At 44.2% G+C, this 23,719-nt stretch overlaps 2 protein-coding genes across 9 annotated transcripts in view; one reads left to right on the forward strand and one right to left on the reverse strand.

Moving 5' to 3' along the window:
• Nucleotides 1-1,577: 1,577 nt before the first annotated feature.
• Nucleotides 1,578-7,848, forward strand: zbtb11 (zinc finger and BTB domain containing 11). The gene is made up of 10 exons (XM_035175980.2): nucleotides 1,578-2,125; nucleotides 3,075-3,316; nucleotides 3,418-3,649; nucleotides 3,734-4,746; nucleotides 4,838-5,155; nucleotides 5,238-5,652; nucleotides 6,378-6,495; nucleotides 6,578-6,736; nucleotides 6,832-7,007; nucleotides 7,085-7,848. Exons 1-10 carry the CDS (start codon nucleotides 1,816-1,818, stop codon nucleotides 7,609-7,611), a joined length of 3,510 nt encoding a protein of 1,169 aa, XP_035031871.2. The 5' UTR covers nucleotides 1,578-1,815; the 3' UTR covers nucleotides 7,612-7,848.
• Nucleotides 7,849-8,510: 662 nt separating this feature from the next.
• The window catches only part of tp63 (tumor protein p63), a 33,519-nt gene continuing 18,310 nt past the window's right edge, over nucleotides 8,511-23,719 (reverse strand). For 3 of the 8 annotated variants that reach the window (XM_035175981.2, XM_035175985.2, XM_035175983.2), the window contains 11 exons: nucleotides 22,956-23,213; nucleotides 15,775-15,961; nucleotides 15,559-15,674; nucleotides 15,131-15,240; nucleotides 14,902-15,038; nucleotides 14,618-14,700; nucleotides 14,406-14,530; nucleotides 11,774-11,919; nucleotides 11,268-11,415; nucleotides 10,104-10,197; nucleotides 8,511-10,007 (listed from right to left, as the gene is read on the reverse strand). In XM_035175981.2, the coding sequence (XP_035031872.1) occupies nucleotides 9,711-10,007; nucleotides 10,104-10,197; nucleotides 11,268-11,415; nucleotides 11,774-11,919; nucleotides 14,406-14,530; nucleotides 14,618-14,700; nucleotides 14,902-15,038; nucleotides 15,131-15,240; nucleotides 15,559-15,674; nucleotides 15,775-15,961; nucleotides 22,956-23,213 (1,701 nt within the window). In that variant the 3' untranslated portion in view covers nucleotides 8,511-9,710. The other 5 variants (XM_035175982.2, XM_035175984.2, XM_035175986.2 and 2 more) reach the window with 4 other exon arrangements.

Raw genomic sequence — 23,719 nt, forward strand, 5'->3', positions numbered from 1 at the left:
GCCACTTCCTTCTTCTCCAAATCTAAGTGTGGTTGCTTTGTCTCACTTGTTTACAATATTGAACTAAATACATTTGGGTTTTTGTACTTTGGGGGTCATACAAAACAAGTTAACTGAGGCGTTAAAGTCCACCACTCTGCGTTAGACTGGAATGTGTAAAAACTTTGTTCACACATTCATGATTCCCAGACAGTGACTCGGGTGACTTCACTTCTGTCCCCTTTAAATCCAACTGAACTTTGTGTTTAATCTAAAAAACCCCGACGACATGAGATGATCAGTTGCACTTGGGATGCTTGAAAATATTGTGGAATTTGGTGTGCACAGAAATACGACTTATCTCCACCAGTGGGACAGTGAGTGCATCAACACTCATGTCAAGCTGATCTCCAGAGCACCAGATATGTATGCTGAATCTGTGAGTTTTGAAGGACATATAAGGAAACACTGTGAGGTTCTTCACATTAAGATTGACAGGTGTTTTTCAAGTGACCTACTTTCATACTGACTATGACATAAAATAAATAGTTTCACACAGGAAGTGAATCAAAATATCCAACTGTACTCACTTTACTTACTCACTTTACTCATTTTAACTACTAGAGAAACTCAACTGAAGATTATAAAGTAAACCGGATTTTTTCATTTTAAAACAGTAACTGTTTTGTGGACTGAAAAGCAAATGAGACAGGATTTTAAAGCTTACATTGAGGGAAACCCTCACAGCGAGAGGTAAACTGTTCCACAGCCGGGGGGCAAACATTTTTTTTCATCTTCCTCCAACAAAAAGGGGAATCTGACCAAGGAAGTGGTGCATCCAAGTGGTAGATTACAGCCTGAGAAGGTCACAAACATGAACTGGTGAATGTGACTCTGACTAGAAGGTCACACAGGAGCTAAGCTATTGGTGATCTTGCTCTCTTGTCTCTTTTCTGTCAGTATCTATTTAGAGTTAATACATACAATACAAAATACTTTTGTCTTATATTGGCAGGATGGTTCAGCTGTTGAACACTCATCTGTATCTTAACTTGCACTTTGTGTGTAATTATGCAGAGTGTACGTGTTCACTGTTATAGCATAAAAAAAAAAATCAACAGTAATCACTGTAGGAAGAGACACAGAGGCCTGACTCGCAAGTTTAGTTCAGTTAAATTAAATGTATTAATCCCACTGGAAATTCTTGTGCCAGTTTTCTCCAGATTACAGCAACACAATTAATATTAGAGTAGAGAATAAAACAATCTAAAACATATAAGTGAAAATATAAGTATAAAGTGTTTTATGAGTGAAAATAAAAGAATGAAAAGGATATGGAGTAAATGTAGATCTAGTGCCTTATTGAAATAACAATATTATAATAAAAATAAAATAAAGTAATACTAAAGTGGCAGTGAGTAATAATTCTAATATGACTAATAGGTAATATGGAATGTTTCAGATAATAATTAAATGAGTAAACAAATGAAAATAAAGAAGACATTTGATCAAAGTCGCTGCCTGTCTCTGATGTCGTTAGTTTGGACACTACGCCCTCTTGCGGTGGATGTTGGGCATGACGTGCTTCCGCCTTTGCTGACGCCACATCCGGTTGTGCAGCAGCCATTTTGTCTGTTCGGGCAAGTCTTCCCTGACGGTTACGAACTGCAGTTCCACCCTGGAAACAATTTGAAATGTAGTTGTGGTGTTTCACACTCACTCTACTTCCGGCCTGAGGGGTTTATAAAATTTAAATCTGACCGTACATGAGCGGGGGGAACTCTCCTCTTCCAGAGAAACCCGGAACTGTGAGGGAGGCCGCGGCTCGGCTGAGACATGTCGTGTGAGGAGAGCTACTTGGCGATCATCCGCTACCTGACTGATGAACAGGAGCCGTACGCACCGGGGACGCCCGGCAACACCAAGAGGAAAATCCGGAAAGCGGCCGCCTGCTACGTGGTGAGGAGCGGGACGTTGTTTTACCAGCGGCGCCTGAAGGGCCAGGATGAATTCACGGAGCTGGAGGTGGTGCTGCAGGACGACCGGAGGAGGGAACTTATCAAGCAGGCGCACATCATGGAGGCAGGAGAGCACCTGAACCAGCAGCTCACGTGGGAATACATCTCCCAGAAGTACTGGTGGAGAGGTGAGTCCCCGAGGCCCGGGTCAGGGGCCCGGTCCCCGGGAGGCGGTGCGATCAGACCGGGAACCGGTGTAAACACAAGCCTGTGAACGACACATGTACTTTAGTCTGTTGTCTCCATCACACACATGTTCGCACTGGCTCCATCTAGTGGTTAGTTCAAGTGGTTGTTGTTTTACTGTTTATTTGTTGTGGTTATTTTTAATGACGTAGCTGCTTGAGTTGAATTGGAAAACTACATGTTGCACTTGAATGCATCAGACGGTTCAAACAGTTTATATTGATAGTCATATTTAGATAACTTTTGCCAGGATTAAGAAATATAAACACACATGCTTCAATTTCCAAGTTAAGTAAAAAACGGATTCAACTCCCTGAATGTCAATAATGTTAGGTTTTCTTCTTCTGTGGTTGTACTTTGATTATCTCTGTAGTTTGGACTGTCACTGTTGTAAATCTTCAGATAGAAACAGATCCAACCTCTGGATCTGCCCCAAAGTGCACACGCTCATAGATATCAGTCCCCTAAACATGACGGATTTTTTCATTAACATCCATGAATTATTCTCTGAGAAATCAATGGAATTTTTTGAAAAACGCAGTATCTCTCAATGTTAAACAAAGTGAGAGGAAAAATCCTGGATCTGCCCCCTTACCCAGATCCACACAACAAAATGTAATGGGCTCTTCCCTGAGTCATGCCCAGTTCCTCCACAAAATCTAATATAAATCAGTTCAGTAGTTTTTGCACAATCCTGCTAACAGATAAACAAACGTAGAAGGAACCATCACCTCCTTGGTGAGGTTATACATTGATAATAAAAATCTTTGTAAGTTACAGCACGATTAATATGAATATAGTGGACAGAATAAAAAACATTTGCCTCTAAAGACAGAAACATCATGGTTGGTTGTCACAGTGAGTGAACTGTCCTCTTTATGACGTCCTCAGCGATCCTGAAGCACGTGAAAGACTTCATCAGAGAGTGCCCTCACTGTCTGAGCAAGCGGGCTGCTGACGACGGCTCTGGACCCCGGCCATTTTCCCGGTCAGGGAGACGACGGGCGGCTGCAAACGCGAATGATGAAGAAGAGGAGGATGAACCGGAAGAAGTGGGAGTTGAGGGTTTTCTCTTCACCACCTCGTCTTCTCATGTGAAGTGCAAGACGGCGGCCAAGCATGAACTGGTCTTTGTAAGTCTGAGAAATGATTGTGTCAGCTCTGTCAGCAGTGAGACATTGATTCCTGTAAGGTTGAGTGTATTAATGAAGTCTGTTGTGTGTTCTCTCTCCAGGTGGACAGTAAGGGTGAGGTGAATCAGTACCTGCCCAAACACAGCCAAACCATTTTGGACAAACTCAACCAGCAGCGTCTCAGCAATCAGTTCTGTGACATCACGCTGCTGATTGAGGGAGAAGAGTACCGAGCGCACAAAGCCGTGTTGGCGGCGTGCAGCGAGTACTTCCACGAGCTGTTTTTTGAGAAGGGGGCCGTGTCAACACACGAAGCCGTGGTTGACCTCTCTGGTAAGAGCCCCAGTTTGTTCATCTCTGTGTCTGAGTGTTCTGCACCCTGGCTCCGTTTTAACCTTCGCTCTTCTCTCTCTCCAGGTTTCAGCAAAGTGAGCTTCCTCCCACTGCTGGACTTTGCGTACACCTCCACGCTCACGTTTAATTTCTGCATCATGGCAGAAATCGCTAACCTTGCCCGACATTTACTCATGAATGAGGTGCTGTTAATATGTGAGTCAGTGCACAAGCAGGTGGAGGAACAGAAGCTGACGGTGTATCAAAGAGGAGACGTGCACACTGTGGTGTCGAGCCAACCGGCTCCTCAGGAGATCTTGAAGGACGAGTCTGAGGCTTACATAATGGCCCTACAGGACGGGGTGGTGGTCACCCAAGGTGCTGTTGCTGTAACGGGCGAGTCCCTGGCATTTGTTGCACCGTCCAAAGATGCGTTCATCCAGCAGCCGATTAGCGTTGTTACTGACGCTGTAGAGGGAGACCAAGTGGATGGAGGGGAGGCTGGTGAAAATGAATTAGTGTCTCTGATCGCACACAGCGCACAGGCTGAGCCAGGAGAGACTGTCACTCTGATCTCACGCAGCGCAGAAGAAATGGATGGGGAGACGATGACTGTGGTCACCCACAGCGGACAGGCTGGAGCCAGCGAGTCCCTCGCTGTGGTGTCAGCCTGTCTGGCGATGGAGCAGCCACAAGTCGCTGAAGCAGAAGCCTTTGTCATAAACATGGACACAGATAGCGTGAGCCCCACAGAGGTTGTCAAACTAGCATCTGCAGCCGCCCCCGAAGCAGCAGCAGCAGCATCGCCGCAGGAGAGTGTGGATCCAGCACCTATACCCCAGAAACGAAAACGAGGGCGTCCGGCCAAGGTGAAGAAGGAGGTGGAGGAAGAGGTGACCATGCCACCAGAGGAGGAGGATCCATCGGCCGATGAAGGCCACACAGACAAGCAGGAGATGACGTCGGACGACCCAAGCAAAAGACGACTACGGCAGCGCTCTATCGCTGAGGGCGGTTATGCTCGTCTGCATATGGGGCTGGAGGAGGAAGAGGAGGGAAAGAAAAGTTCTACCCCTCCGCGTGCTATCACTCCGAAGGTACATTGCACATTATCACTGACATTTTTCCATCGTATATTTTGTTAAAAGTGAAAAACTGCTAAACAAAAATATCTTATTGTCTTTCTAGGTGGGTCCGAGGCCTGGGAAGAGGGGACGACCACCAAAGCATCCAGTGGAGAGTCAAGTTGAAGGAGCGTCTGAGTCCGGGGCGGAACCAGAGACAGGCGCCGTGGAGAGCGTGGCAGCCGAAGAGGTCAGCACAGAGGAGGCCGCGACGATGGCGGCGGCAGAGGCAGAGACCCGAACCAACCATGATCAGTCTCCAACAGAGGGCGCTGTGGAAGGAGAGTACACATGCACTGAGTGCGGCATGTCCTTCCAAAGACGCTATTCTCTCATCATGCACTCATTAAAACACGAGAAAGCCTTCGGATATAAGTGCAGCGTAAGTACGGGTGTTGGTCATCATGGTGCATGTAATTATTAACACAGCAGCTTCTCACCACGATGTTTGTGTGTCCTTGCAGCTGTGTAGTAAGGAGTTCCAGTACGCCGCCTCGCTCCGCGCCCACCTCACCCGACACAAGCAGCAGAGGAGCCAGCGGGTGCCCATCACCAAACTCTTGGTCAAACAGAGCGTTGATGGGAAGGTGTGCGGCGATATGAATAACAAGACTTTATTGTCACACACCAAAAGAGAGTTTGTGTGCGACATCTGCGGGAAGACCTTACCGAAGCTTTACTCCCTGAGGATTCACATGCTGACTCACACGGGCGTGCGGCCTCACTCCTGCAAGATCTGTGGCAAGACGTTCGCCCACAAACACAGCCTGAAGATGCACTGGGCGCTGCACGACGTCACCAAACAGTTCCAGTGTGAATTCTGTAAGAAGTACTTTGTGAGCAAGAGGGGCATGGAGGAGCACACCAGCCTGCACACAGGTCCGTACACACTGGGTTAACGCCATTTTAATTAAAGGGCCAGTTCACCCAAATGATATAACCGTTGTACCAAGGCATCTGAAAACTCTGATTGGCTGATGTCATGCTGCTGTTCGTGTCGGTCAAGTACTTAAAAGATATCTAAGCTTTTGCTCAATTTTTCTAGGGGATTATTCTGGAAAATGTACAATTGCTATTTTTATGGGGCATTTTTTGTGATTGACTGTAATGAGTGATCTGAAGGCAAAGAAACACCCGACTCGAGGTGTCAGTGCACCAAACATATTTTCCATTTACTGTCTTGACACGCAGATAGTTTTAGTTTTAAATTTTCAGATTTCTCCTGCAACCTCGGTACAGTGGAGGTTTGTTGTGCTGTCAGCAAAATGAATGAAATGAAAATCTCAACAGGTCATATGTTAGTTTGTCCAGTCTGGGCTACTGTAAGAAACATGGAGAGGACCTGCTCCCAATATAAATATAAAATATTTAAATATAAAGGGCTCATTCTAGGGTAAAGAAAACAATTCGTACAATGTAGATGAAACACACTGGTGAAAACATCACCAGGATTATTTTATTTTCAATTTCTGTCATTGGATCCCTTTCACCTAAATCTTAGGCCTCATCTAAACTGGACCTTTAAGTGAACTGACCCTTTAATTATCTACAAATTTCTCCAGTAGTTCTGTTAATTCAACTACTAACTTCCATGTTGTCTGTAGGAGAATCAAAGTACTTGTGCAACACGTGCGGAGCAACTTTCTTTCGAGCCTCAGCTCTGAGCAAACACATGAAGAAGCACCAGCCCAAACCTGACGTCCGTCCAATCGCCTGCACTCAGTGAGTAGCGGTTCACCTTCACATCCACAGACCATACGGTATAAATATATTTCACTGATTCCACTTCAATCCCGTCCTGCAGCTGTGATAAGAGGTTCTATGAAGCAAAAGATCTTCAGCAGCACATGAATAAGCACCTGGGCCTGAAGCCCTTCCAGTGCCAGGTGTGTGGGAAGTGCTACAGCTGGAAGAAGGACTGGTACTCCCACGTCAAGTCCCACAGCGTGGCCGAGCCCTACAAGTAAGTCTCAGAGGACTCCGAGTCCACGCTCTGTTTGTGTGAACACGGTGCCCAGAACATTGCTGCATATTAAACACGTGTGTTTGTGTCCTCAGGTGTAACGTGTGTGGGAAGGAGTTCTTTGAGAAGGCCCTGTTCAGAAGACACGTCAAAAAGGCCACGCACGGGAAGAAGGGCCGAGTAAAGCAGAACCTGGAGAGGGAGTGTGAGCAGTGTGGAAGAAAGTTCACTCAGCTGCGAGAGTACAGACGCCACATCAACAACCACCAGGGTGAGACTTTCACTTCATGTGTCTGTGAACCGTCATAGAAATGATTTGCTCATTATTTCCCTGCCTCTGCTCTGTAGGAGTGAAGCCATTTGAATGTCTGACTTGTGGCGTTGCCTGGGCCGACGCCCGCTCCCTAAAGCGCCACGTGCGCACACACACAGGAGAGCGGCCGTACGTGTGCCCCATGTGCCAGGAGGCCCACATCGATGCGCGCACTCTACGCAAACACATGGCCAAGTACCACAGCGACAACTTGCCCGGTAAGATCATGCTGGAGAAGGACACCCTCCAGTTCCACAACCAGGGCACCCAGGTGGAGCACGCCGTCAGCATCCTGGCGTCCGACCTGCCTCCCGAGCTCCGCCCCGCCCAGCAGCAGCCCTCGGAGGAGATAGAGACGGTGCTGATCACGGAGGAGACGGTGGAGGCCGGGGATGCCACGCAGCTGGACGGCTCAGTGGCCACGCTGTCAGATCAGGGCATCATGCAGGTTGTGAACTACGTCCTGGCCCAGCAGGCCCTCACAGATTCCAAACTGGATGATGCCCCCGAGATGATTCAGACCATGGAGGTGGAGGTGGCTCACGTGGCTGAAGTGGAGTGAGCAGGGTTGTCCCACACAGACACGAAATGTACCACAGTGTAAAAAGATGCCTATTTTTCTGAAAATGTACATAATGTATTAAGTGTGTGTTCAGCTCCGACCTGTGTTTGATGAGCTGAGCTCCTGCACACACTCACACCTGTGTTGTGTGTACATAGTTGCACATACAGTGACAATTAACTGATGAATCCTTGAAATTTGACACTCGGCAGAAATAAATGTAGAAGTAAGAAACAACATGAATGTTTCACTTCATCATTTCATCACGTTTTCATCTGTTGCTGCTGTTGGTGACAGAGCAGCTGTGGGCTTATTTGCTCCCCCTAGTGTCAGCACACAGAAATGCTGCATTATAGGTCACGTTACTGTTGGATGAGAATTTCTTTCCTCTGAATATTTGAGAATTCAGAATTTCCACCAACAAACTTGTTAAAATGATCAATAAAGAGGCAAATTGTTGTCTACTTTAATTGGGAACGTTCAGAAATTATTTGATTTATCTCAGAATAGCCTCTCACTAGAATATCACTTTATCACATCTTCATCTGTCATTGTTGTTGGTGACAGAACAGACGAGACTTCACTGTTAAAAACCTCTAATTCCTCAGTCATTATGCAGAAACCTTTTATTTCCTCTGGATATTTAAGAATTTGCGGCTCCACAAACAATAAACAATAATAAAAAAATTTAAAAAATGTTTGTCGACTTCAATTTGAAAAGTAAAGAAATTGTTGTCCCCCAATTTAATAGAATCGTCTCACAAGAGTTGCGATTTCCAATCAACTGATCATTTCATATATACGTCAGTGAGTGTCTGTAATGAAACGTAGGCTGGTGTGGTCTGTATGTGAAATAATGAAATGATGCCACACTCTCAATGACAGGACACAAAGAAGCATTAAAATGCAATACAGCAAGTATGGATATTTATTTCAGATTTATATCAAAATACCCTCAGTATATTGCAACATATTTACAATACATTGTACAAAAATATGAAAATGCAAATGCTCGATTCTTGAAACCATGTTGAAAATCGGCTGCGAGCTAATTCAGGCTACACGCATACAGTACGCACCCGTCAGAACTCATACAAACATTGTCCTCACCGATGAAGCTTCCAGGCAATATTCACATCAGTATGCTTTTTTCCACGATGAAAACCATGTCATTTTCTTTAGGGAGACTTTCATAAAAGAACTATACAAATTTATATACATTTATATCATAGGTTTTGGCCAGTTATAAAATGAAGTAAACCTCAACCAAAACATGGTTTATGAATAAAAAAGAAAATACTTGTGCTAGGCACCCGCTGCAAGAAACAAAGGTCTGCTCTTTATCACTTAACCACTTTTGCACAGCAGTAAAACAAGAAACAAACAGTCAGTCATAGTATCAACGTACTGTAAAACACTGGGTCAAGAGCATTAGGCCTATATATGGCTACATCAAATGAACGACCATCTGTCATTTAAGCACACACACTTCACAACCTGACACAGCAAGGTGATGCATTGGTCTCACAACAGACATAAGAAAAGCAAAATAAAGAAGCTACAGTAGAAAACAGATTGCCCATCAACTGACATAATACTTCTGACAGGAAATGTTTGAAATGTTTACAATCAATGCTGACTTCTGCCACACATGAAAACCAGTGTACTCGACTAACTCGTACAGCCATATGTGAAAACTTTAAAAGTATGACAGAGTAAAATACACGTTTGCTACGGCCCATAGCAGAAATACAAGCCCTAATAAGCCCTTTAATGCAACGTTTGTTTCCAGTCATGCTTTAACATGGGAATGAATCACGGACACTTAACACAAGCTCAAAGCAATCATCTTGAAATCCTCAGCGTTTCCTAAGTGCTCTCAAGAGATCAGAACATAATAAAATGCACCTTTGCTCGACACCATTCTTTTCTGCGACTACGAGAACCAGAACAACAATGAAAATAAGTGCATCTCGATGTGAATATGTATTTTGTTCTCAGCAGTATTTGCACTGATACCAGGTTTTTCAAATGAAATGTTCCAACAGCAGGCGCGAGGTGAGATTTTGGGGGGAATTGAGAACAGGACGCGGGTCGCCTCACTCGCCCTCCTCCTTGATGCGCTGCTGTTTGTTGCGGCGAGAATCCAGGTCGAAGGAAAAGTCAGACCACTCGTCGCGCGGTGGGAAGGAGATGGTCTGGCGCAGAGTGAAGCGCACTGCGTCAATGACGCGCTCGCCCCGGGCCTCGGAGGAGCCCATGCTGACGGAGGAGGCCCCGCTGGTGGTGCGCACTATGTGGGGAGGTGGGGAAAAATCCATGGCCTGTCGGTGCTCCATGATGCCCTTCCAGATGATGTGCTGGAACTCCACAGGGATCTTCATCCTGGACAGGTCCTAATGTCATTACACAGGGAGCGTTAGTATGCGCAGGGGGAGCCACTCTTCTCTCTAACCCATCAAATGACTGGTGTTGGATAGGCAAGGGCTCACCTCCATGTTATAGTTCTCAATCTGGTAGATGTTGGTTAGGCCTTGTGCTGTGAAGTAGTCCAAGCAGCCTGCGCAGCCCAGCCGTATAAGGAAGCTGTGAGAGGAAGAGAGCTTTTTAAATATATATGCAAGTTACTTTACAGCCCACACTGACACTAGATATCTGCACTTGTCAAACAATTATACCTTTTTGAATTGTAAGAACGGGCAAATAAAACAAATGGCTATAAAAGATACAGTGAGAACTATTCTTAAGGTCTTTGCACACCAAGTCTGTATTTAATGACAAGTTTCAGAGTCAGTGAGTCAATGTGAGGTTGTCTGTATTTATTTTCAAATGTGCAACAATTTTGGAAAACAAATAAGGACTTTGTGTGCAAAGCAAATCTTATCTTAAAGATAAGAGCATGAAGAAAGTCCTTCAGACATAATTCTGACTTCCTGCATGTATTTTATTTTCAGTTGAGGCACACTTAACAATTAAATACATTCTTATTTGATTCATTGACTTTAGCTCATAATGAAAATACATTCAATGCACAAAATACATTCAATAATTAAATAAACATATGAGACATTATGAAATAAAAGTATAAAACAATCGGTTATTATAAATTACACAATGTTTTCTCATTGCTCCAGAGATTATTTTTTCTCAATTATAAAAACTTTCAAAATGTCCCTTTGAGGGGTGTTTTTATTTCATAATGGCATTTTCTCCCCACATGATTAACCATATTGCTGCTAACTGAAGCTGGGTCATTTTAATATTTAGCCAGTAGGTTTTGTAGCATGAGTGGGCTCAATAAGCTAAATAAAACGAGGTTAGTCAATGTGGCAGTGTATTTTTAATTTAGAGCAGCAGCAGCCTCTATTTGATTGAATCAGAATTACTTTGATGTTGTTTCTCTTGCTAACTACAGGTTGTTATAAAAGGCCGAGGACAGTGACTGGTGACACTGTCAGGACAAATGCCATTATGAAATAAAATAATAGAAAACAACTGATTGGTATATTTTACTCTATTCAGTCATTTTATTTATTTTATAATGTCTTATTTATTTAATATTGTACACTTTGGGCTTCCGTACGTTTGATGGTACATCCACCATTTTCAAAGTGAGAAAAGCAGTGATTGTTTTCCACTGTGGTTTATTGAGGTACCTGGAGATGCTGCTGTCCATGGGGTATGGAGGAGGGGGGGTACAGTGGGAGGAAGGCACCAGGGGGAGCTGTTGCTGCAGTGCATGTGTGGGGCTCAGTGAACTCATGTCAGCGTTCATGGGGATGTGATTGCCCATCATGGGAGTCACTGCAGAGACAAAAGCAGCTACTGTGAGCTTTCTCTTACTGCTCTGAGATCTGTAGATTATGTCACATCAACTCGAAACACATCGGCCCGACTGTCGACGTGACACATGATGCATCACAACAGGTCCTGCAGGGAGAGTCTCACAGGGATCACATTCTTTTTAAGGGGGGAAGCTTTCTAGTGGTGTGTGTGTGTGCTTGTATTTGGGGGTGGGGGTGTATTCAAGTCCCCTCCTGCTTTGCCTGGACACGCTGTCCTTATAGAGATACAATGAGCCCAGGAGGGACAGGACGACCGCAGGGGTCGAGGGGGGTACGGCCTGAGACAGACAGGAAGAGGAACAAAGGGCCACACTTACTGTCAGTCAGGCCTCCAGACATGCTGGATGGGGTGAGTGTGTTACGCTGCTGCGGGTTGATGAGCTGGCTGACAGAGGGCAGCTTGTTGACTTTTCCGTGAGTAGGGGAGCTGGAGCCGTAGGAGGGCTGAGACTGCATCGAGGTCCTGGGCAGGAGAGAGGAGGTTATAAGCCGTTACCATCATCATCTCTCAACAGCGCTCAGCCACATACACTTGCCTGGTTTGTATTGGATTGACTAAAGTGAAAAAAGCTCCAAACTTAATTGATAATCGTTCTGATAATATAATATCGTACCAAATGTCTGTTCTTGACCCTTAGAGGGTGTTTCATCCTCTTTAATGAAATATTAGAGTAGTAAAAGAAAAGGGCAGAGGTCAAACAAAAAAAAGCCTTTTATTTATTTTATGTTGATGGACAAACGTACAGCAGCCACAAAAATAAAATGATCTGTTTCAAACAGAATGGTCACACCTGCTCTGTACATGACAAAGTCAAGTTAAAGAAGGTTAAAAACAAACACACCAACTGTCCTGCAGTGACTTTATAAAACATGACCAGCATCAGCAAAACAATTCTCAACAATAAAGTCTCTTCCCCCCAAAGACGGATCTAGTGAGTCCAGCTCTCATTCAGTCTCACAAACTCATAAGTGGAGTTATAGAAAACAAACAGGTTTGGTTCCTGCTCAACTTCCGCCAGAATAAAAGGCTATCAATGGGACGGACATTTCACAGACAGACTCTATGCGACAGATACTGTACATGATAAACAGAGATGATCAGAGAGAGGAGAAATGTCCTTTGTATGGCCAAAAATAATGCATGCAAAAAATAATCTATGAATTTTGAAAAAACGTCAGTAGAGCCATTAGCTACGAGTGGATAAACAAAGAATAACTGTGTCCAGTATGTAGGGCTGTACAGTCTCCACTGGCTGAACAGGAGATGTGCTTCTCCATGATGTTGCAGCAGCAGCAACAAAGAAAGTTTCAGTGTCACATTCTCAGTGCAGAATCACCAGGAAAGGCAGAAAATGAGCAGATGTGAAAAATCAAAGTTGATAAAATGGAGACAGAGAGGAAGGAGGTCCGAGTATCAGGGAGGAGGAGGAGGAGGAGGAGGAAGAGGAATGTGGGGCGGTTTCAGGAGGGGCTGCAGCGGCGCCTCTGCTCTCCTGCAGGTTCCAGGAGCTGGCTACCAAGACGGGTATTTATCAGACTGCAGGGGAGGAACCAGAAAGAAGAGAGAAGAGGAGAAATAAGGGCTCACGGATGGAGGAGAAGGAGATAGGAGTGAGTGACCCCAGGGAGGCCCAGAGGTTTGAGAGAAGTAGCCGCAGTAATATTAGTGGAGGAAAAAGAGAGACACACACAGAAGGAAGTGCACAGGGTCTTTATATCAGACAGCTGAAGTGTGATACAACCAGTGTCCAGAAGAGGGCACTATGCAGACACAGATCACAGCTGCTCACCACTGGAATGTGCAGTGAAGTTATTTAGCATTTGCACAGCGGAGAGAAAGAACAGGTCTGAAACACTCGCTGTTGACAGAACCTTTTTATTTCAAAGTCTGTCATGGAAACATTTTCAGAGTAAGAAATGACGGAAGAAACTAACAAGCTGTGAGTATTTTAAAGACGATAGGAAGAAAACAGGGGTAACATGCAAAGGTCTAAATATTTAAAAACACTCAGCGAATACACTAAATGAACTTCTATTTTGTCAAATGTCTGTAGACCGATTGAATATTAATCCAATTTATATAACTACCTACATTTTAGTGCCTGTCACAAAGTAACAGGTTAGTCAGGAACAAAAACAAGTTAAAAAAACAACAAAAAAACAAACTATCTCACTTTGAGGCTTTCTGCCAGTGTCTTAATGGGAAACTGTAAGATAAGCAGTAATTATCACCACAGGCCTCTCAAACTATCGTTTACACCCATATCCTCGTTTTAGCTTAAAGTGAAATGGGTGTGGATCAGGAAAAGTGTGTGTGTGTGTGTGTGCGTGTGTGCGTGTGTGTGTGCATGTGAACATGTACGCCTGAGACAGTTTTAATTATGCTGAAGTGAATAGGAATAGATGAGGCCGAGGCACGGTTTTTGTTGGGTGCTGTTGTGCAAACCTGGCAGAGCACCCAAAGGCGTTACCACAAATCTTTGGAAGCTTCTCCTTAACAAAGCATAGCCAGGTACATTTGTCACGATTCTTCAGCTTTGGCTCATGTCCCATGAGAGAGCAGTACGGGGGAAAAACAGCTCTACTTGATATGAGTCTCACCCTTTAAACCTGCACCTTCTCACTAAACTCTCAAACACTGAATAACATCAATTTTAAGCAATTATTATCAGCTTAGTGCATAGTGCACAGTCTTTATCAGTGCAATCTGCTTTAGCAGCAGCAAGTCAGTCATGGTAAGTCTGTTAAATCACTGCAGTCCATTCAAAAGAAAAACTAATTCATACAAAGAAAACCACGCAATAAGAGAGTGCAGTGAAAAACACAGTGCCAGGGAACAAGTCCACTTGAATTCAAGGGTGAACCTCGTAACTAACATAGGTCTGTCTCTCATCATATGGCTGAGAACAAAAGAGCATGACTTTATGAAGAATCTGTACTGGTACTCACTGTTTCTGGAGTAGGTTTTGCTGCTGCTGCCGGTATGATTCTATGGTGTGTTGTGGAAGAAACTGCATGAGCTCCAGAGACTCTTTGATTTTTACCAAAATCTCATAAATTTCACGGCCTTTAATCTGTCGAGAAAAAAAGAAAACGATGGTCAGTAATCAGGTTGGACTGGATCCCAACAACGCTTTGAACAACATCAAAATGACACTTACAGGCAAACAGAACACCTCCTCGTCTGTGGATCTTCTCTTCTTGATAGTAGACATCTGTATGCCGTGGGAAACCTGGCGGAAAGCTGAATAACAGAAGAGAGACGAGTGAGTACGACTACTGGGTGCTGGAAACTTCGCCTTAGCCAGAGCAGGAGGAAAACAAGCAGGAGAGCAGCAGAGAGTTTGGCAGCATTCCCTGAGAGCGGCTAAGGGTCCTCGACACTTGCAGCACGTCAGGTAATGGCAAAGTTCGTCAGCCCATCACCAGCCCCAGCGCTACTTACGGCGTTTCGTACCATCATTGCTCTTTGTGGCGTCTGTTACATGCTGCTTGCGGATGCTGTCCTCGTCTGCCTTGCGGTCTCTGCCCGGGCAGGCGCAGATCCTGGCCTCGAAGCACCGGCGGCCTAATACCTGACCGCTGGGAGAAGACGGGGACACACAACCGTCACAAAACGATCCACAACTTCACTGGAGGCATGAACTGAGGATGAGGATGACAATGTCTCTTACTCTCTGGTTTCCAGAGTGACAATGATGAGAATAGGGCGTCTGTTCATTCCACCCACGCAGCTCGAGTTGCACATGAAGTTGTACAAGATCGTGGTGAATTCTGTTCCAACCTGAGGAGACAGGTGAAAGAAGGTGAGTGACAACACTTGGTGACACTGAAGAAAAAACTGGTTTGTCCAAGAAGCATTAAAATCCTGGTTTGATTTTCAATTGCACTTCTCCTGTGTTCATTCGTTTCTCTCAGGTTTCTGCAGAATAACAAGTTTTTCACTTTTTGGCTCTTTTCTTTTACTACATTTATATTTAAATCATCGCAGCTGCTGCGTATCAGGTGGACATGAGAGGCCGGGCTGTCACCAGCCTATCTGTCAGAGTCAGGCTGAGGTGGAGAGGTGTCACTGACAGGGCAGCATTGATAGACAGCTCACCTGGGGAGGTTCATAAGGAACTAATACACTCTGTCTTCCAGTGATGGTGTCCTCCAAGTACTGGGCATGGCTGTTTCCCTCCACGCGAATCAGATGGCTGGGAGGAGCGATCTGAGCTGGAAGCAACATGAGTCACGTCAATAAGTGTGGTCAACAAACGATGATTACTTACTATTAGAGTGAGAATTTTATTTGTAATAAATGAAAAGAACTGACCATCGTTGAACTCGCGGCTGAGCTCGTGGTTCGGGCAGCGCTTTACCACTTCGGTCACATGTTCGGCTTTCTTGTAAACAGGCATGGCTCTGATCACGGCACCCTGGGGTGGGTTGGTCAGGACTTTGATCTGAATGGGACATGTCTTGGCAATTTGGCAGTATAACTTCTTCAGTTCTGTTGAGTACTGAAGGGAAGACAAAAAAACAAACAAATGATTAGATAAAACATAAATCAACTGAAAAAAGGAAACAACAACGTAAATGTTTTTCATGAGGCTCAAAAACAACCTGCACCTAAATCCTAAAAACAAACATCGATCCGGGTAACACCTGTTGCCTGGACTGTGCACTTCTGGTTTCCCCTGACGCAAAAGGGGTTATACACAAGACTATGTGATTACACACACACACACACACACACACACACACACACACACACACACACACACACACACACACACACACACACACACACACACACACACACACACACACACAGGTACGTTTTGGTTGTAAGAGTCAAAGATGTCTCCCCCCTGGGACTTCCGAGGAGCGTCATAAAATGGACCCCTCCAGCAGCAATTAAACTGGGCCTGGCTTTCATCTTCAAGGGAGGAGTGCTCTGCTAAAGCATCTGATGGCCACTCATCACACACATCAGAGCGTCTGTAGAGACTGGTGAGCTAACACGGTTGAGCTCAGTTTTTCTCAAGAGGTGGGAAGACAATGACTCAGTTTTAGTCGTGGAGGATTCTTCTTTCAAAATGTGATGCTTGCTCACACACACTGGCTAACTTTCAAGTTTGTCAGCCAGGAGTCATGAATAATGGATGCACGTTGATCCCAGGCACAGTTAGGATTGATAACCAGCAAGTCATCAGAAAGACTGAATTGTTAGTAATAGGCATAACCCAACTGTGTAAACAAACCATTCAAACCAGTGCTGTGTAAGCAGAGCCTTAAATCCTCTGTGTGCAGGAGACAGTGGGTGAAGGGGAAAATTTCCCTGTCAGGTTCATTTCTGAGCGAAGAGAAGTGAACATTGTGAAAACCGCTTGGGGTTGTGTTCGAGAACAACGCAACGCAAAATTCCTCCCCAATTCAGTTTGGTTCCAGAGAAAGGGAGCCCGTCCCAGTACCTGTCTGTACTGACTTTAAATGTTACTGAAGCTTGGCATGGACGTTTACTCTGCTCCCCAGGCACAGCCTTTCATCAGGACAAACCCCAAACAGCTCCCTCTCATCTCCCTCTGCTATAAACCCCATGACAAACTACACACATTACTGCTTTTCACCCAGAGGTGGGACCCACCAACACAGACAGGTTAATAATACTCAGCTTATCTACTGTCATTAAATATTAACTGTACATGCACAGGATGAACTGACATAAGATGACCACTGATAGAAAGTTGTGATAGTGTTCTATCAGTTAGTAAGGTTCAAAAGTATTTTGATTTGCCGTTTGTGCACAAATACATCTAGTTAACATGATATAGTGTCTGATGAGCACAGTTCAAGCTCTGGGACATGTGTGATGACAGACGTGACTCTTCCTTAAACTCAAAGCAGCTTTCCAAAAAGTCCTCTAAAAAAAAAAAAGTCTCAGGTGAATGTTTGCAGTTGCCCCTCGCTCCTAACCTGATACTCCCCGTACGCCTCTGTCAATCAGCTAAATGAGGTGGAGAAGCCAAGCAGAGAGACGAGGGGGGAAGAAAAAGAGAGAAAGAGGAAGAGAAAGAGAGCGGTGTAAAGGGTCAGTATGTAGACCTTCAAATAATTATAGGTTGTTGGTTTTTGTGTAGCTGAAGGCAAAAACTGCACAACTCTTAACACCAAGATCTAATCAGAGACGTTAGAGAGGCACACAACCAAAGTTGTGTTGATCATATCCTACTGGCACACACACACACACACACACACACACACACACACACACACACACACACACACACACACACACACACACACACACACACACACACACACACACACACACACACACACACACACACACACACACACACACACACACACACACACACACACACACACACACACACACACAGAAGAGAACCATCCCAGCCCTGCAGCTACAGATTTCGAGCACACAACTATGCGCTGCTGGAGCTATGTTTGCTCAGCAGTGAGAGCAGGAGCTGCTGCTGGCTGCTGAAAGCAGTGCCTGGCTAAAGCTAACACGGTTCAGGGTGGAGGACGCCCGGTTGACTGATGGGATTCAGTGGCTCACACAGGGTGCGGCGTTCAGGTGTTAACATGTAATTATGAGTCTTTCATTGGTCACAATGTGAATTACACAGCCAGGGAACACAGAGTGCACAATACAGAGCCGCTTAATCACAATCGCTTGAAAAAAACTTTTCCAAGTGTTCTTCTGGCACATGCAGAAGTGAGGCAGTAAAAATATAATGAATGAGAGGCTGTATTTACAAACACTACCAACTCTGGCTGCTGCTTACAGATCTCCTGGACAGAAAACATGAACAAAGGCTGGTTACTTCTGCAGTTTGTACACGGAAAATATAATAATCTTAGCACATGAAACGCACAATTTGTACTAATACTCGTACAGTGCTGCATGTGTGCAACTACTTTCTAACACTTGCAGCCCTTGAACGCACAAACTCACACTTCCCATGCAGTGCAGGTTGGGGCAGGCCCACAGCTGTGGCGTTCTTTTCTACCTGACAGGCGCTGCGGGCGCATGCAGAAGTCAAGTCCTGACAAACATCAGGCCTTAAACAAGCACTGTTTGGCGCCTCTGGTCTTGTCTTCTTCATACCAGACATGTCATGTCATGCCTGGAGCTTCTCCCCAACCTGTTTAATTCAACAATAATGCTAAGAAGTTTTTTTCCCCTCTCCTGTTTTCTCTGGAACAGAAGTAAAAAGGAAAAAAACCATCTCTCAGCAGAAAAGGAATATGTGGTAAGTTAAAAGTTTTAAACGATAATCATCTCTCGCTCTCAAAAGAAATGTGTTGTAGTCACCGACTTTAATCTTGACCCTGCAATCTCAGTGACAACTGTCCCAAGGCAAACCTGTGCACTGACATGTAGCATCATGTTCATGTAGCTAGCGTAAAATATGTATGTCACTCTTGGGATTAGCCAATCGAATGGTTGTCTTCACCAGTGACTATAACTACAACTGAGTTCAGTGCATTAGAAACTGAAAATAAAAGCAAAGGTGGAGAGATAAGAATTTATGTTATGTTTCTTTCTTTCACTCACTTGATTCCAAACACTATGTTTTATGTATAAGCTTAAAGCTAAGTAATCGCACAGTGGTGCTTTCAGCAGACTTGGATGGATCGGATCCAGGAGAAGCTCATCTTCTCCTCATGACGAGTAGTTACATTTTTTTAATATAGATATTTTTTAACTTATATGTTTTCTGCTAGGCGAATCACTGCTGCTGGTATCTCCACATGTTGTTGTTGATCTAAATTGTAGAGAATGGGCTTTCCCACAATAATTATGGAGAAATCCCATAGCCCATATCATAAAAACCTTTTGACTCTGCCCTTTTAAAAATTTCCCTTCTACCTTTTCCCATCTGTAGCTTACAGGGCTTGTGATGGGCGAGTCCTGACAAGCTTCTTGACACAAACAAGTCTCAGCCTCATCTTGTGAGGCGTGGGACGGGCCCACAGATGTTCCAGGGGCAAGCTGTGTCTTGCTGCCTTTCGCTAGAACACTCTTCTCTTTGAGCGTTCAAGGGCTCTCCTCCTCCTCCGGCGCAATGTGAGATGCAGCCATCAAGCTTAACTCTCTCAAAAAGACAGAGCCCACTCCAAGAGCACAGGGTTCAAGAAAGAGGCACACAGTATTTACACAAGTATTATCTACAGGCCCTCAATCCATTACTGTAATCCCCCGAGCTCTACAGCGTCCCACTGATCGCCCAAACCATGACATTCCTCTCCTTTGACTGCTATACGTGGTGGCAGGTAATACACATGGCAAACACAACCCATCTTTAGCTTCACAATAGTTGCATCAATTGCCAACAATGGCTGCCTCGTTTGTAACACTCAATGAATTTAGCAAGCTAAAGCAAAGAAGCTAAAAAACATCTAGAACCCGCAAATTCCTTTGACACGGTCGAGTGTTTTTCTCCGAGTGAATGATAAAGGATGGAACTCCATGGAAACTGCAGGAGTGCCAACAAGGAAACTGTTTAGGAGCAGTTCTGGGAAATGTTGAGGTGCGTGTGTGCGTGTGTGTCACAGTCGTCCTAGACAGGAAGAGGTTAAGGTGTGGGTTAGGGATTAGGTGTGTCTCAATAAGAACAGTCATCAAAAAAGTCAGTACACAGTCCATTAAGTCCTGTGGAAGATCCCACAGGCCTTCAAAAGGGGGGCATTAGCAGATCTATGCTCTGAGCAAAGCCGTGCCGGTGACATCTTCAGTGGCTCTCCGCCATCAGTCCGTCAGTCCAGCAGTCGAGCTATCGCACTGCGATTATGAGAGCTTTGAGACAGATCACCTGAGATCAGGTGAGGGAGCCTCCTTCAAGATGGGAACCAACACTGTAATCACCACTCTTTAGAATAGCTGCTGCCAACCACGGGGAAAATGACTCTCTCTGTTATGGAAAATCATCAGCAGAACAAAACAATGTTCAGCGAGCGAAAAGTCTCACAAATACTCTTTGGATTAGGTGACAGGGTTTTGTCGCTGGTGGACGATGCACTGACGTTTAACCTGACCATTAAATGTAAAAACATCTCTGAGAATGAGATTACAAAGAGACCATTCCTGTGGCTCATTCATTAACACAACAAAGTATCTTCATGTTAAGTGGTTTATTTTTTTAATTTCCATTTATAATCCTGCTAAGACAATAAAGTTTAGATGTGTTAAGAGCCTCCTAAAAACTAAGAGCAGGAGAAGGAATATACTTTATTTACCATTGTTAACAGATGATTTCTTTAAATTTGTATCTAATCCATATCATTATTTTATTGTTATATATTTAGTTTTTCCATCTTTAAAGATTATACGTCAAAGAAACAGAGGAAAGAGAATTATTTTTCACTTTATTCATTTTCAGGTATATAAATATATATAAATGTGAAAAATCGGAACGAGTAAAACCCAAATTCCCAATTTTTCCACATTTCCACATTTGACCTAAAAAAAACCCAGTGTTGCATCATGTGTTTTGACTGTGGGACACAAAGTCTGTTGCACTTCATGTGTCAATGATTGGGATGTGTCCTAAACCAGTGTGGCTCAGGCTCTGGGGCGTGCCTCTCACAAACCACACTCTTCAGCTCCTCACAGTTGCACATGAGACAAACACTTTTGTTTTTTGGACTGTGAAAATGAGAGGGATGAGTGAGGCAGTCTGGGAATTGGGTGAGTGTCAAAATCCCACACTCGGGGAGGAATAAGGTGAGATCGCCCAGCACTCCCTGAGTTCAGCCTGTTTACTTGGAAGACAGTGCATTAAAGTCACTGCATTGAGCTCAGCAGGTTTTTCAACAGTTTCAACAGCAGTTGTGGGGTGTTATTTTTTTCTCTCTCACACTAATGATAGGCCTTTTTAATCACCATTTCCCCTTGAAAATGTCTAATCCGAAGTTACCACTTGGAAATAATTTGCTGTATTGCAGGACCATGACGTTATCAACACTCCACATGTAGCCCAAGACGCCCCGAAATGTTAACATTCTGATTCTATCCTGTCCAGAAACCAATGTAAAAAACAAAAAGTGTCACCGATGTCGTCCACAAGGGTGCATTCGATCCCCTGGACTTGTGGAGCTGTCGCAGTGATTGCACCGAGCGGTGTACATCACACACTTAACCAAGCAAGCGTTGCTCTGATGCAACAGCTGTCCCTCAGCCTTGTCATGCCTAATGACAGAGCAGGAGGAGCTGGTTGTGTGAGTTTATGGAGCATCACATGGTGATATCTGCAGCCTGCACAGGGCATCACCACACCTGGACCAACTGTTCAGTCTGTTTACCTCTGTCATCAACAAAGTACCAGTGAACTTTGCTGAAGTTGTGTGTAAACTGGGATTTGAACATGATCAGAACATGGTCAGTAAACATGAGGAATTTGTAAGAACAGAGAATCATTTGTACAGCTAGAATTACATTTAAAAGCTTTGATTAATGTCTCTGACAGTAACAGCCTAGTAATGGGATGATGCCCTTCAGTCTTTATTCTTTCAGCAAGTGAAGTGTAAAGTCTGAGCCTTTGCGAGAAATACCTGTGAATTAGTCATGATTTGAAGCTATACATCTCAAGTGGCATTCTCCCCTGCGAGATGTGCTTGTGCAGTGAGGGATTTTCAGATGATGTGCACCTAAATCTGCCTTGAGCAAAGATTGTCAGATAAGGAGTTCAACAGTAAAAGTGTCTCTTTATCATCTTGTCTGAATAATCACTCCTCTTCAAATGATGACGCGCTATGATGACAGCTAGAACATTAATATGTGGTTCTATAGTTACAATGACGAGCATATTCCTGCTGTATGACACACAAAACTTTATAAAACTCATTTGCCATATAAGTATATTTAGATTCATCAGGAAACAGTAATGTACAATCACAACACCAGAAAAACAAATGCTTGAATGTCCACTCAGAGGATATCGTGATTGATAACTTACCTGACAGTCTGAATTTGTCCCATAGAGACACAAATGTGTGGTCTTCACTAATAGATGTTGTAAGACCGCGATGTTCTTTTTGGCTTTTCTTTGCTTTTCTTGCTAAACTTCCATTTTAAATTAGACGGGAAGCTTGACACTACTCTTATGTCGGTTTGGTTCAGAACCGACAAACAAGATATGTCCTGTGAATTAGTGAACTTGTGAGATGCTGATAGGTGGGTTTACCTTTGCACAGAGCCAGACTAGCTCCCTCCCTGTTGCCAGGCTTTACATTAATTAAGCTTACTAGCTATTGACTGCAGTCTCATATTTCATGGACCAATACTGACTCAGCACATACGTGGACACTGATTCATGTAAGTGTAAGTGTAGAAAACTGATGGAACATTTCAGGAAGACAAATGAAAAATACTTTCTATGAAAAATGTTTGTGTTACAAAGAATAGCTCAGAGCTGGGGTTGGTTAGGGTTAGGGTTAGCCCGTCACTAACTACTTTGACAAATGTAGCAGAAAGTGTCTTACCGTCCAGGTGGCAGACTTTGCCGTACTAGACTGCTGGAAGGACACATCAAAAGTGTGAGGGCCAGCGTAATCTGTGTTGGATGGGATTGCCGGTGAGGGAGACAGGGCGTCGAAGGTGGAGCTGGGCTGGGCGTAGGGTGATGGGGCTGTCACGTTGTTCTGTGCATGGTCGTTGTTGTAGGGGCTGGTGGAGGTTGAGCCGCCGTTCTGGATGCTCTGATCCATGCTGTTCAGGAGCCCCAGGTTTGTGTACTGCGACTGGAGACAAAATGGAGGGGAGGGGAGAGGGGAAAACAGTGTTTTCACTAAAGAAGAATTTCAAGGACTTTAGACAAAGCACAATCTAAAATAAAAATACGTGAAACATGGATATGTAAGAACCAACTACGTCTGACCTGTCACTTGTTATGTTCAACTACATAAACATTGTGAACCTGACAAAATCTGGTGATATATTTTTATGTTGCATAAATCACTAAAGAACACACGGTTTGAGGTAAGAAAGAAACATGGTGAAGCTGGTGAAGGCTCATAAAATATGAAGACATTATGAAGTTGAGATCTTGTTTCAAAAGAAAAAAAATCACGGCAAAGCAGAGCAACACAAACCATCTTTTGTGGTGTTGTGTTAGTGGCTTTGCTCCTTCCTGAACCCACATGCTATTACATCTGCCATAATTGGCCTTAGAAATGTCTATATACCGTAAAAATACAATAAACTCGATGTCACTAATTACCATCAGGCCATGCTTGTTTTTGATCAA

Source organism: Hippoglossus stenolepis, chromosome 14 (assembly GCF_022539355.2).
Source record: "Hippoglossus stenolepis isolate QCI-W04-F060 chromosome 14, HSTE1.2, whole genome shotgun sequence".
NCBI classification, from domain to species: Eukaryota; Metazoa; Chordata; class Actinopteri; order Pleuronectiformes; family Pleuronectidae; genus Hippoglossus; species Hippoglossus stenolepis.

Coding starts and splice junctions, on each gene's coding strand:
- zbtb11 (XM_035175980.2), top strand. CDS start 1,816: ATGTCGTGTGAGGAGAGCTACTTGGCGATCATCCGCTACCTGACTGAT. Junction 6,496..6,577: donor CGTCCAATCGCCTGCACTCA/GTGAGTAGCGGT, acceptor CCCGTCCTGCAG/CTGTGATAAGAGGTTCTATG. Junction 6,737..6,831: donor AGCGTGGCCGAGCCCTACAA/GTAAGTCTCAGA, acceptor TTGTGTCCTCAG/GTGTAACGTGTGTGGGAAGG.